At 42.2% G+C, this 14,929-nt stretch overlaps 1 protein-coding gene across 1 annotated transcript in view; it reads right to left on the reverse strand.

Annotated features, from left to right (window-relative positions):
* Positions 1–1,971: 1,971 nt before the first annotated feature.
* LOC132233457 (V-type proton ATPase subunit S1-like protein) overlaps positions 1,972–14,929 on the reverse strand; it is a 44,114-nt gene continuing 31,156 nt past the window's right edge. Inside the window, exons 6-8 of the mRNA XM_059694173.1 lie at positions 10,442–10,492; positions 7,205–7,445; positions 1,972–3,598 (exon numbers count right to left, since the gene is read on the reverse strand). Of these exons, the coding sequence (XP_059550156.1) occupies positions 3,296–3,598; positions 7,205–7,445; positions 10,442–10,492 (595 nt within the window). The 3' untranslated portion in view covers positions 1,972–3,295. The remainder of the gene's footprint in view (positions 3,599–7,204; positions 7,446–10,441; positions 10,493–14,929) is intronic.

The following is a 14,929-nucleotide window of genomic DNA, read 5'->3' on the forward strand; positions in this document are numbered from 1 at the left end:
GAGGAGGAGGAGGAGGAGGAGGAGGAGGAGGAGGAGGAGGAGGAGAGGGAGGAGGAGAAAGAAGAAGAGGCAGCAGCAGCAGCACTTCAGTGGATTTTTCATAAATTATTTTACTATTAATAAACATAATCTAATCTGATTAACACTCCTGCCCTTCAGCCCTTTAAGGTTGCTGGCTGCTAATTGACCTCTGCCATTCCAGAATCCCAGCATCCCTACTGAGACTAAGGATTCCACTTCTAGGATAGTATCTCCTACCTTCCCCTATAGCCCACAGAGGCAGCCACTACAATGCTTCAAAAATGCCGATGCTATGTTCCCAATGTATTATACAGTGTTATGACAAAAAGGAATGTTTTCTAGGCCTTCACAGAGAAAAATAATTATGTAGGGGAGAGTATGATAAATTTATTCCTACATCCCAATTTTCTAAGTTATTAAATTTATTTTATTTCTCTATATCATGCTAAGGGATTTCTGGTATCAACTTCATTTAGTGTATGCCACTGTTGAGTCCAAATTTTAATCAACTAACTGAAATAATTGTTAAAAATATTCCCTGTTGTTCAAATCAGCACATTTATTCTAAAATCTAGTAAGAAAAACTATCTCAAAAAAATTCAGCCCAATCTAAAATTATACACCTCACTCTCTGAGTTAGCACCTTCAGAATCCATTCCCACATATATTCCCCCAAGTCTTTTGCTGCATAAATTAGCAAACCCTTGCAATATTATTTTCTCAGATTTGACTTTGCAATTGGTTCCCTGGGGTATGCTAGAACATGACTCTACTTGCCTAGAGGCATTGAAGAAAAATGGCACACACTAGCCAAGTAACTACCTCTGGTGAGGCCCTTCGCAGAGTTTTCAAGCAAGGCGGGAATAGACTCTTCTCTCGGGGGCTACTTCTGCTAGCAAGAAAACCTCAGTGGAGTTTGGAGGGTCAACCTCCTTAAAGTCATCTAAATTCTCCCAAAAGTTACCATTCTTATTTCAAGGTTCCTCTCTTTTGTAATCAATGCTCTCGTGTTCATATAAGAGGCCTGGCAAGCTATGAATTCTACCTGCAATGCAGTTTACCAATTTGCAGGATCAGACTTCGGTCTGATTTTCAACTGTCAGCCCCTTGACAAGAGATGAGATCCTTATAAATCAGTCACAGAAACTCCCCAAATTTTTCACCTTGAGCTGCAAATTTAAATCCTGAGCTATTATTTTCTTTCTGTAAGCCTTCCAGCCCAGATAGAAAGAGCCGGCTTTCCCTCAGTGTATCACCCATACCTGGGATGATTTTATATCCCAACTTGTGTGGCACCATCCTGTTTATGTATCTTATCTTGCAATTGTTGACACTCCCTTTCACTTTCAAAAGTGACCCCCTATTTGAACAGTAGATTATGTTTACTCTTCATGGGCCTATAACCTAACACAGCAGCCATCTGTACCACCATTGGACCATCAAGGCGACCACAGTGCAAATCTATTTCATTAAGGAATGGTATGGGCTATCAATTTTCTATTCTCTAATGCTAACAGAATCCTCACTGGTTTTAAGTCAAACAGAGTCAGATAATCCCAGATTCCCATTTTCTTGAAGGTCTGTTCCCTACAATCATCTTTTCTACTAATAAGTACATAAATCAAGACTCTTGGTTGTAGACTACACAACCTATTAAAACAGAATTGATTAAATTCTGTTATTAAAACAGAAAGGAATCCACCATACAGTTTTGGAAGCTTACATAATTCTGAGAGGGCTAGAACCAAACCTATATTCACAATCAAGAATGCAGCAAGAAGAAAGTCCAGCATGAGACTGTTCTATCAGAAATCCCACAGCCATTGTCATTTGCTACTTGAGACTAGATTACCCATCTGCACAACTGCCCTGAAGATCCGATTTCCCTGTGCCTGACACCACCCTCCTCCCCGACTCCCCCACCCCACCGCCGCTTCCCACGTTGTTCCTATCTGCATTCTACGTTTTGTGCGAGGGTATCAGTTGAAGCAAGGTCATGTATAGAAACCTTGTTAGGCAAATGCAGTGTACCTTTTATAGTTAAGATCTCTTTAACACAGAAGGCCTATTAGAGAGGTTTTGGTGAAGATGCAGAGTGAGCCAATCTCCAGTATCTGCTAAGAACTGAAAAAGATTATGGGGAAATCCATATGGAAGAAAATGGGAGACAGAAGATTAGTGGTGGCTACAGATTTCCTATTCAAGAAGAGTTTAGGGGATACTATCTCATTGGAAGTGGGTTCAGGGGATTTGCCTTGAAGCTGTGTTTGCCAAGCAAATACACTGTTCTTACTTAGCTCAGTTGTTTGTTTCAAGTGGCACCCAGGGGAGCTAATGGAGGTCTAAATCAGACAAGTAGGGTGAACCTTCACATCACAACCAGATAGAAAAGGTAAAAATGCTCCCAGGATTACTACCCTTACTTCACAGATTGAACTGGGCTTCCTCTGAATAGCAAAATAAGTGACAAGAAAACCTTTGAACCCGGCTGGTGTGACTCAGTGGCTGAGAATCAACCTATGAACCAGGAGGTCATGGATTGATTTCTGGTCAGGGCACATGCCCAAGTTGTGTGCAGGCTTGATCCCCAGTAGGGGGCATGCAGGAGGCAGCTGATCAATAATTCTCTCATCATTGATGTTTCTCTATCCCACTCCCTTCCTCTCTGAAATCAATAAAAATACATATATTTTTCAAAGTTTAGTTTCTTAAAAAAAAAAAAGAAAGAAAGAAAACCCTTGAATAAAGTGATCTACTATACTGATAGGAGTCCCACTAAACAGGTCTATGAATGAGAAAAAAAGACTAGTTTTTTTAAAAAAATTGTGACATAATTTATGAAAAATGCAAACTATGTTACAAAGTATTTTAAATTCAGATCTTCCAGATAACCTTGGATTTATTATTTCTACACTTATCACATCCAAACTGGCACAGGCAAGAAGGAACAAGTGTTTTCCCTTCTTTATATTGCATTGGTGTGTGTTTTTGTGTTTTTTTCATCTCCCTAACTTCAAACATCCACTTGCTTTCAAGGTAGCTTTGGGGCAATGAACCATCATATTTATCTTTGTAGGATTCCTGACAATTCTTTTTCATTGCCCCAAGTTTACTTCAGTAGGTGAGTGGATACTTATGTATTTTTTACATGTATTTACTTTTTAAAAAATCAAGCCATTTGGTGAAAACTGTGCATCAGAAGTCCAACAACACAGAATAGAAACAACTCCTTTCTAAGCCCCCTGTGGACTTCGTAGGAGAGGATGCCTGGCTACTACACGTACATTTTGCAGATCTGTTGGGTTCTCAGTTCATAGCTTTCAACTCCCTGGCTCCTCAGCAGCTCCTTCTCTTCTGCTGCATCTGGAGCTTTCAGCTGGGGGAAGTGGGCCGGAGAGGTGATGAAATCATAGTGCCTGTCCAGATGCCGCAGGTAGATGAGCATGTGTAGGGCGTAGGCCAGAACCAGCAGCAGGATCAAGGACATGGCCAGGCCAATCAGAATAGCTGGTGAGAAGGGAGAGGCACAGTCTCGGGCCTTGGCAAACTGTGCCCCATTCATGGTAAAGCCTTGGATCTGTCAGGAGAAAGAGAAGACACCCCAGCTGTTTTGGCTCAGTGGATAAAGCGTCAGCCTGTGGACTGGAGGTTCCAGGGTTCAATTCCGGTCAAGGACACAAGCCCGGATTTCGGGCTCGATTCCCAGTAGGGGACGTGTAGGAGGAGGCTGATCAATGATTCTCTCTCATCATTGATGTTTCTATCTCCATTTCCCTCCCTTTTCTCTGAAATCAATAAAAATACATTTTTAAAAAAGAAAAGAAAAAAAGAAGAGCTGAAATGACAGATTTTCTCCTAAGATATATTTCCCAGTCAGGCTGGGGTTCTGGACCTCTAATTAGCCCCATATTTATGAAATAATTTAAGCCCATTATCTAACAAGTATGAGTGTGCTTACAGGACAGTGAAACTGACTTTTAAATCAAGACTGACCCAGAAACTCCTCTAGGATGTATGACTGCCATAATTAAGAAGCTCATGAAATTCAAGGCTCTGAAATAAAACCTTTATTCCAAGGATCTAAAATAAAACTTCTTTTAATCAGACTCTAAGAAATGTTCTCATTCACGTAAAACCACAACTGCTGTAGTGTCTCTAAAATTCAAACACACTCAAATTTTATGTTTTAGTATAAATTTCACAAAGAATTTTAAGTCTTAGTTGGTCTACCTTTGATTCTGTTGATAGAAATTAGACAGGAAGACTCTTTTAAGGGAAGATAACATGATTTCCAATGACATAAAACAGAAAATAATAAAAGCTAACAGTTATTTAAGGTTTAATGCTGCCTTAACTCAATATTTACAGGAGCCTGTGAGTACATTATTATCCTAGTCCTATTTTATGGATGAGGAGACTGAGGCACAGAAAAGTTAAGTAACTTGCTCAGTCACACGGCATTATGTATAGTAAAGGTACAATTCAAACCTAGGCAGTCTGGCTTCAGAGTCACTTCCTAGCTCACTACCCCATAACTCCTGGTGTGGTCTGTCTCTTCTCCCTCCCATCACTACCTCTCCCTCTTTATCTGTTGTGCCCTACCGACTTGGTACTGTTTCTGGAAGAGCTGTATAGCAGTCCTTCCTTGCATCCTACCCAGAGAATAGAAAGGAAAGCTTCCCCATATGCACAATGAAGTGGTTTAATTAGTTGGAACAAGGAGAGCTCAAATCAACAACTGGCCCTGACATCCAAATACTATCACAATGAAAGAAACAAGGCTGCAGAGCAACTACTCTGAAGGGAGCAACCTTTTGTGGAAGGCAGCCCCACAGGTAGCTGGCTTTTAGAACGTAACGCTGCACTGTGTCACTTCACTCAGTCACCTAGTTAACTTTAAAGAAGTACATCAGGAAATCGCATTATCCATGAGTGCTTTACTGAGAATTCATTTTTATGATGTAAGTGGGCACGGTAGCATTTTTCCATGCTAAAGTGCTTGTAACCACTCATCATGCCACAGACCTTAGGGGCCTTGCTCGTCCAATTGTCTGTGCTCTAGACTGAATCCAAAACAGCTTCTGAAGGAGAGTTTTGGCCCGGCTTCTGCGACCCTTGGCCTGCCCCCTCAATGAAGAGGTAAAGTGGCCAGTCTCCAGATCAATGCCTGAAGTCAAGCTCCTCAATTACAAATGATGAACTCACTGACGCTGCAACTCTAGCCCAAGAGAATGTCCTCACACTGACTGCCATGTCACTCTTAACAAGACTTGGTTGAATCAAACAGTATCTACAGAGACTGCCTGAAAGATATGTTCTCCATCCATTTTCTGGACTGGAGATTGCTGTGTTCACACCAAGGCTGCTGTCCAAAATGTTGGCACGTATTTATTGCACAGCACCAGGGATGGACGTACTCCTCACACACACACTTTTAGTAGTCTTACGAACCCCACGAGCACGTAACTGGGTGAGTCTTTCTTATTCTGGCTGCTCCAAAGCTTCAGGATCAAATGACTGAGCCTTCTCTAGCCAGGGCGCACAGATGGTCTTGTGGTTCTATGTACCAACCTCACCAGATCTAACTGATCTTTTCTTCCTTTGGTTTTCTTAACCTTCATGTCTTTGCCTATTTTGCAAAGTTATGTTTATCATAGTATGTGTATGAGTCATCTTAAGTCCTTTCTGGAACAAGGTGGAGGCATAAATCAGTCACTTCTTCCCAGCTGGTGTGGCTCAGTGGTTGAATATCGACTTATGAACAAGAGGTCATGGTTCGATTCAATATCCGGTCAGGGCACATGCCCGGGTTGTGGGCTCAATCCCCAGTGTGGGCATGCAGGAGGCAGCCGATCAATGATTCTCTCTCATCATTAATGTTTATATCTCTCTCTCCCTCTCCTTTCCTCTCTGAAATCAATAAAAATATATTTTTGTAAAAATAAGTCACTTCTTCTGTTCTAATTAGGTGAAACTGTGTGTGTTATTCCTTGTTTTCATTATTACCACCTCATTGCCCTTTCTTCCTGCTCCTCTTTTAAAGGGACAAGATATATATACTGTGTGTGTGTATATATATTTTTGAAATAGAGTAAGTATATGTTTAATATGTATTAAAGTGTCTTTGAGCCAAACAGTCCAGAATTCAAATTCTGTCTCTACCATTTACCAGTTATGTCATTTTGAAAAATGATGCAAATCAGTGCTCCAGTCACCTCATTGGAAAAATAACTGCAACAGGCTGACACACAGATGGGACTCGTAAGTAGTATTGTTAATCCACGCCTGACACGTTCCTGGTGTTGCTACATATATTAGGCCATGAATTCTTTACACCCATAAAGATAGATCTGAAATTGAGAAGGTGAAGTAACTTGCCCAGGTGGCTGAGAAGTAATTGGAAACCAGGACTGTCAGGCTCCAAAATGCAAGTTCCTTCCCTATGCCAAATCGCCTCTCATCAACACCATACCTCTCCAAGCTGGGGGGAGGGGGTAAATATATACGTGAAAGATTGGAAAAGGGACAACCCTGCCTGCTATTTCAGTGAGTTGCAAGAACAAGTTAAAGCTTTTTTCACAGGTAAACAGGACAAAAGAACTTGACAGATATCTCTGAGCCTGAGATCCTGGTGGTGAAAAGGAACCTCTTATGACCCCATGCCTTTCCCCAAATACTTTCAAGAGGATCTCTGAGATATTTTTGACTCCCTGGCTGACAGCTCCATTCCTACGCTAACTGCCAAAGCTGTCACTCACACTATAGATATACTTCTTATCTGCCCTGATAGGATCACTGCTCCACTCCCTGAAGGAAATAAAATAATTGTCTGGTAATTCCTTTCCCTAGAAGGGCTTCTCACTCCAGAAGTGTCAGTGACTGGGCTTTGGGCCACAGACTCACTGGGGCTTAGATTGCTGGCATTCCTCACTGATAATCTGTTAGTGAATGGATAAACCTAAATGTAAAATCAAGAGGGATGGGGAGTATGCAGGGAGAGGAAAGACTATCCTATTCCATTTCACACTTTAGACTTGGAGGATAAAGAAAAAGAAATACTATTTTAAACGTATCCACTCCTCTTTTTCCCTTGAACACCTATGTTTCTATGTCAGGTGTTTTCAAACAAATACTGAGTTTCTCTGGCACAAAACACACAGGAGCATGTATAATAGTTTATTACCTGGAAATCAATGAAAGTGACCTCCCACAGGCTTGACATATAATCCATGTCGCTGGGCAGCAAGAAGGCATCATACTGCTGCTGGCTGCTGACGTGCTGGCAGTGGTAGGAATAACTTGACGGAGCATATATGCCAGTTGCATTAAAAGTTGCTTGGATTGAATTATTAAAAATAATGTCAACTCGGTGCAAACTAAACCAGCTCTGCAGAGAAAACTTGTTGTAATTGGTAAGAGTGAATCTGAAAACAAATATAAAACAGTATTACCCCCAAAGCACTTTTACACTTGCTGACAAAGAACATCATCTATAAACAGAGCAATCTCGCCCTCTTTTGTCAGATAGAAGAAGTGGTTCAAAGAGAATCTGGCATGGTTCTGAACGAGAGCTTCCTGCTGGGTGGGAATGAAAGCAAAAGACCAGGCAGCCCCCCAGATTGTAGCAATACAATTCCTACAAAAGGAAAAACACAAAAATATTGGCTATTTTCTGTTTTGGAATTAACACTTGATTTTATTATTGCTAAAAACATTGAGAAAAACTTAAGTGGACATCAATATAGAATTAGCTAAAGAAATAATGATCAAAATTAACAGTAATGGTACTTTGTGTTGAGTACTCTATGTTTTTCATATACATCTTATTTCATCTCCACTACAACAATAAAGAGAGATAATATTGTTATCCTCATTTGACAGATGAGGAATCTAAGACACAGAGGGGTTAAATATATAACTTGTGCAAGTTCACTCGGAGAGTAAGTATTGGAGCTGAGCATTGAATTCAATCTGCAGACAAGAGCCCTGATTCTTAGCTATTGTAGAATTGCATATTCTCCAGCCATAAACACATTATAATGTACATTTGCTGTGATCATTTTTCACATAAAAAATACATGATCAAAATGTTAATGGTGATTATAAATTGTGGTTGAATTATGGGTGACTTTTATCTTCCATATCTCAATATTTTCTGAATTTTCTGTTATCAATGGACATGTATTATTACCTTGTCTTAGCTTGGGCTCCTACAGAAGCAGACCCTGAGACAAGAATATAAATACAAGAAGTATTTTTGGAAGGTGGTCCAAAATGAATTTGGTAATTTAGTCATTCAAAAGATGTAGGACGGAGAGAAGAGAAATAAAAAAAAGAATGGAAGGCAGCCAAAAGGACAAATTATCAAGCGAGTTTCCACCGTGGGCAACGGGCCTAATGCCTATGGGGAACCCTGGGATGCCGGGCTCCAAAGGGGAACACATGCTTGTGAGTTATCACCAGAAGGTGAGGGAGCTGGGATATTTCTACACCTGTCAGTCACTTGCTGAGGATTTCTGGGGTAGGGAGGGGAGGCGGTGGGTCTGACTGGCCAGAGAAAACTTTCAGACAAAGAAAGATTGGCAATTGAAAGTAGAGCTGGTGGACGATAGTGCTCTCAAATGGAAACACCCAAGGGGATACGGATGGGGTACTGACAGTGTCTGCCATATATCTTTATCATCAGGAAAAAAAGTCAGAAAGCTATTTTTTTGGGGGGGGGAAGTATGATTTGAATAAAAGAATATTCATTTCTATATCAAACAGATATGTATATGTGTTTAGATATGTTGTGAGATTCTATTTTTCTCATAAAGTTTCTCTGAAAGGTAGTGCATGCATTACATTACCTCAATATGGGCAGTGAAACATTGGTGCTCCATTATATGCAGACAAGTGTTCTGAGGAGAGAGCTTTCCAAAGTTGAAGGTGGTAAACACTAGGTGAATCAAAGTCACCAAGCACAACCATCTTCCTAAGGAGCTTGTCTTCACAGAACCTTCATATACAAACTTAGCCCTGGCCGGGTGGCTCAGTTGACTAGAATATCGTCTCATACACCAAAAAGGTGTGGGTTCGAATCCTAGTCAGGGTATATACCTAGGTTGTGGGTTTGATACCCGCTCGAGGTGCATATGAGAGGCAACTGGTGGGTGTTTCTCTCTCACATCGATGTTTCTCTCTCTCCCTTACTCTTTCTCTATAATCAATAAAAACATATCCTCGGGTGAGAATAAAAAATATTATTTAAATACAAATTTACACTGTGAGTCTCCAATAGGCGCACATGGTGTGCAGTCTTTCTCAAACATGTCTGACCAAAGAATGCCTCTTCTGAGGAATCTTACATTTTCACAGACCAGGAGTAGTTCATAGAACACAGCTCCAGGCAGACTGCTCCTAACAAGTTCCGCTGGTTTTGCAAGTAATGTTAAAGACAAAGCCACTACCTCCACTGAAAGCCTGGTCTTACAGGAAGGGGAACGTTATCCTATATAATAAAAAGGTAATATGCAAATTCACCCTAATGGCAGAATGACCAGAACGACCACTGGACCAGTCACCATGAGGCGCACTGACCACCTCTTGGTCTCTTTCCCCGGCTGGCAGGCTCCAATCACCTGATGGCCACCCACTGCGGGGGCGGGGCCAGCGAGCAGGTGGGAATAGCCAACCTCTGGGTCCCTTCCCCTGGCCATCAAGCACCGATCACCCAATGGCAAATGGGGAACTGGGGGTGGGTGGTGGCGGGGGTGGGGCCGGCTGAGGGCAGCTGGGTAGGATGGCCTTGATTGCAGGCCAGGCCTAGGGACCGTACCCACAAATGAATTTCATGTGCCAGGTCTCTAGTATTTTTATAAGGAAAAAAATGCAATCCCTTAAAATTGCTGCCCTCTCCCCTTCTTTAGAACAGTTCCCAACTGCTTAGATAAATCACTTTTGGCAGCTATATCCTTCCATACATAAACACAGAAAAACGTAGGCCTGTGCCAACTGTCCACTGGGGGATTCAGCTAACAGACACTTTTTCATTATCATTAAATGATGTGTGATTCACTGTAAAGAGCCATACAGAAAATAACTTCAAACCGGAGCCTTAGCTCTTGGAGTTTTAAATATATTTTATTCTCTGCTCAGGTGAAAATGGTTACACATTCTCACGTTCATGTGTTCATGTGTTCTCTCGGTCCCTAAATGAGGAAACTACAGATGCTTTAGTAAAAACTAAAGAAAGCATGACTATAAGATCCCATCACAGAACACCACCGGCTTTTCAGGGTAATTAGGTAGCTGTGACATTTCACATGTCACTGCTTAGCACAGAGCAGGCCCTTGGTACTTACATGTTGAATGAATAAATTATATGGAGCTAACTTGAAGTGCTGAACCTATAGAACTCCAAAGTGGTATCCATACCTACCTTATCTCAAGACCTTTGGGATTTTCAGCATCGTCAAATTTCAGAGACAACCTAAGAAAACAGAAACAATATAGCGCTTCACACTATACTAGAAAATCACCTCAAAATAAATCATAGACCTAAATGTAACAACTAAAACTAAAAAACTTGTAGGAAAAACATAGAAGAACATTTTTGCAAATTTGGATAGACAATGGTTTCTTGAAAAAACACAAAAGTATGAACCATAAAAAAAATCAATAGTTGTACTTTATTACATTCAATAACTTTGCTCTTCAAAAGACATCATTAGGAAGAAAAAAAAACAAGCCAAAGAATGGGAGAAAATATTCACAACACATACGCATAAAGAATTTGTATCGGAATACAATAAATAACATTAACAACTCAACAATAATAAGACAACCTATGCACTAAAAAAGGGGTTCTATGGAAAGTAATCTCACAGGGTAATCTGATCATAAATTCCTAACTGGGCCGGTCAAGGTGGGCAGTCATGCCCTGGGCATATAACTTGTTAGCAAAAAGTTTATCTTTGCCTTAAGTAAGCCCTGTCCATTGTTTCTGTGCATCTAGATCAGTGGTTGGCAAACTGCGACTCGCGAGCCACATGTGGCTCTTTGGTCCCTTGATTGTGGCTCTTTCACAAAATACCACATGTGGGCACGCACGTACAGTGCGATTGAAACTTCGTGGCCCATGCGCAGAAGTCAGTATTTTGTGGAAGAGCCACACTCAAGGGACCAAAGAGCCGCATGTGGCTCGCGAGCCACAGTTTGCCGACCACTGATCTAGGTTAATACAACTTTGAAATAAGTGTAACCATCCTCAAGAGAACGCACAATCTTATTAAATACTAGAGGCCCGGTGCATGAAATTCATGCACGGGTGCTATCCCTAGTCCTAGCCAGCGATCAAAGCGTAAGCATCTGGTGTGGAAGGGCAGGTCACAGCTGACCTCTGAGCCCTGGGCAGCACCTGGGCCCCCAGGCCCCCGCATGCCCCACTCCACCTGAGTCACAGTGCCTGAGTCCCCACGTGGAGATGCAGTGAGCGTGGCCGAACCCCATGGGCCAGGGTGCAACATGGGCCTCTGGGCTGGCCAGCAGCGCCGCACAGAAGTGGGTGGGCAGCACACTCTCTCCTGGCTCCTGCGCAAACCCACAGGGAGCCCTACTGGCCCCTGTGGTCCCGGCAGCTGCAGCCTGGTTCACCCAGAAGAGGCCATGTGGATGTGGGATGGGGTCCTCACAGGCACCCAGCACCTGAGCGCGGGGGCTTCCCCGGCATGTGAGTCCTGGTGTCCCTGGGGAGGGTAGCAGAGGGAGTGAGAGCGAGCTCGGCAGACACTCCACATTCTCACCACACCTCTGTCCCTGTCACCCCCCCCCCTTCCAGGTAGCCAATGAGAGGTCGCAGCATGTCACCAACGCCTGCCATGTTCCGCGCTGCCCCCTGATGGTCAGTGCACGTCACAGCGAGCAGTCAAACTCCCGGTCTCTCGGTTGAATGACCGCCCAAGGGGACAATTTGCATATTAGGCTTTTATTATATAGGATTCTGTAATTCAATCACCACTTTGCTTTTTCCCCCCACTTCCTTGGAACTTTTCTTACTTTCCCTCAATTTCAAATGCTTCAAAGAAGCTGCAAAGCTGTTATTTTGTGGAGCATTCGAGATCTTGTTCCCCAGCTTATGTTTCAAATTAGCTCAAGTAAACTGTCATCAAAATTCTTTACAGGTTTAGACATTTGTTATACTGACAAAACCTAACTTAAAAATGGTCAAAAGACAGGCACTTCATAAAGGAAGATATACAAATGGCAGTAAGTACATGAAAGGATGCTAAGCATCATTAGTCATCAGGAAAATATAAAATAAACCCACTATAAGATACCATGGTGCAGTAATAAGAATGACTCAAACTTTTTAAAAATATCTACTCTTCAGGGGTTTTTTGTTTGTTTTTTGTTTGTTTTCTACTCTTCAGTTTTTAATATCTATATTTATTCACATTTTCCTGAAAGTTAACTTGAGATTTCCTAGAGCAGAGACAAATTATTACTTACTCATAACAATAACCACATTAGTTCCCTTTTAACCCAGTTCTTCCCCCTGACCACATGCTGAGACCCAGATATCACCCTGCACATGTTGGGATTGGTAATGCAGGTGAGGAGCATCAGAATTATTGAGACAGGCTAGTAAGCCAGGACAAGCGGAACAGGGAAACTGAGACAGACAGTTAAACAGCCACGCAGTTTACAACCATCTAGTAAATAACCAAATCCTATCTTCCCTAACCAAGGACATTTAAGAGTAAATGGTTTGCACTTCTCCTCAACCACAGGGTAAATAGCTTAAATCATCCTACTCAGGGATATAAATAACAAAAATCCAATTAGTGCCATTTGTGCCAAGCACACCTAAGAACCGATGAAGTCAGGGGCAGGGGAGTAAATCCCATTCTGCTGCATCAGCATAAAGCTGATGAATATTGTATTGAGATCCTCCCCAAAACTCTCAGGCTTTAAAACCCTCAAGAGGAAGAACCCCAGCATGCTCTCCCTCCCAGGATCATGCCCAAGCCTCTCTCACCTCTCAGGCATGCATCTCCTAAATTCTAAGGGTCTTGCAACCAGGGGAGTACTGGGCAGCTGCAGCTCATCCCAGGCTCACCCCCTGAACCTGTCTTCAAGGCCTCCTTTACTCTGACTTCTCAGTGAACCAAAGCAGTCCTGCCTGTTGCTTCTTCTATCCTAAGACCTCCCTTGTTTCACTGTCCCGGCTTTATTGAAAGTACTCTCAAAATCACCTGGACTCATATTGTGAAATCTTTCCTGCACAAAATCAAGAACCCCCACATTGCTGGCCAGCCCGCGGCAAACATGCTCTGGGTCTGGTTCCTGTCCCATAACATTATGAATCTGGGAGTTTACATAGGAGAGCGGCAGCAGTCCCGCAGCACCTCCTGAGAGAGGAGAGACACATCTGCTTCCTCGGTGCCAAAAATGTTCTTTGGGAAGAAAGAAGGGAAGAATCCTGGGTATCTGCCACAGAATGTAAGCAGGTGAGTTTCATTAGTCTTTGGATGAGAGCAAATAGTTCACCATAAAAAAGACAAATGGGCCCTAACCGGTTTGGCTCAGTGGATAGAACATCGGCCTTCAGCCTGAAGGCTCCCAGGTTCGATTCTGGTCAAAGGCATGCACCTTGGTTGCAGGCTGGATCCCCAGTAGGGGGCGTGCAGGAGGCAGCTGATCGATGTTTCTTTCATCGGTGTTTCTATTCCTCTCCCCCTCCTCTCTGTAAAATCAATAAAATATACTTTAGGAGGGAAAAAAAGACAAATGCTGCCCTGGCCAGTGTGGCTCAGTGGGTTGTGTGTCCATCTTCCATGCACAGAAAGGTTGCCATTCAATTCCTGGTCAGGGTGCATGCCTGGGTTGTGGACTTGATCCCTGGTAGGGAGCGTGTAGGAGGCAGCCAATCGATGTTTCGCTCTCACAGCAATGTTTCTCTCTCTCTCCCCCACCCTTCCTTTCTCTCTCTCTCAAAAAAAATCAATTATAAAAAGGGACAAATGGCTGCAGGCCCAAAACCATGGTATGTAAATGTATGTCTCCAAGGGGAAGATCAGAAGCCTCTCTGGGTTTCCAAGCCCTGGAATGTCTCCACAGCCCTGAGCTTATTATTACTTGACCTGTAAACACATTCCTCTAAGGAGGAAAATCTCTTACTAGCCTGAGGCTTATCTTTTCACCCAAGTTCCAGTAAAAGGTGTTCAGAAATTACTAGCCATGCAGAAACAAAAATATTTTCTCTACAGTTCCACACTGCCCATACCAAGTGTTGGTGAGGATGTGAAGTAAATAGAATTCTCGTACAATGGTGGTGGAAAGGAAACTGGTACAACCACTTTAAAAAAACAGTTTGGCAGTTACTTTAAAAACTAAACAGCATGTAACATTATACTTAAAATAGTTTTCCTTGAAATATTAATGTTTATTGCACGGAAAAAATAAAATTTGATTTACACTAAAAAAAGAAAAACTAAACATATACGTACTATGTGTTCCAGCTATTCCACTCTGAGGAGAAAAAAACAAATTTCCATCATGAGGTGGATGGATAAAAAAGTTGTGGTATATGCATATGACGTACATACTACTCAGCAATAAAAAGGAACATACCCTTGATACATGCACCACATCGAAGAATATCAAAATCACTAGCTAAAGGGAAAGAACGTACACTATATGATTGTATTTACATAAAATTCTAGAAAGCACAAACTAGTCTGTAATGACAGAAAGCAGATCAGTGGTTACCTAGAGAGGTGGGAGAGCAGGAGTGATGGTTACAAAGAAGCACAAGGAAACTTTAAAGCAGTGGTTCTCAACCTTCCTAATGCCGCGACCCTTTAATACAGTTCCTCATGTTGTGGTGACCCCCAATTTCATTGTTACAAATTGAACATAATTAAAA

Source organism: Myotis daubentonii, chromosome 4, assembly GCF_963259705.1.
Source record: "Myotis daubentonii chromosome 4, mMyoDau2.1, whole genome shotgun sequence".
NCBI classification, from domain to species: domain Eukaryota; kingdom Metazoa; phylum Chordata; class Mammalia; order Chiroptera; family Vespertilionidae; genus Myotis; species Myotis daubentonii.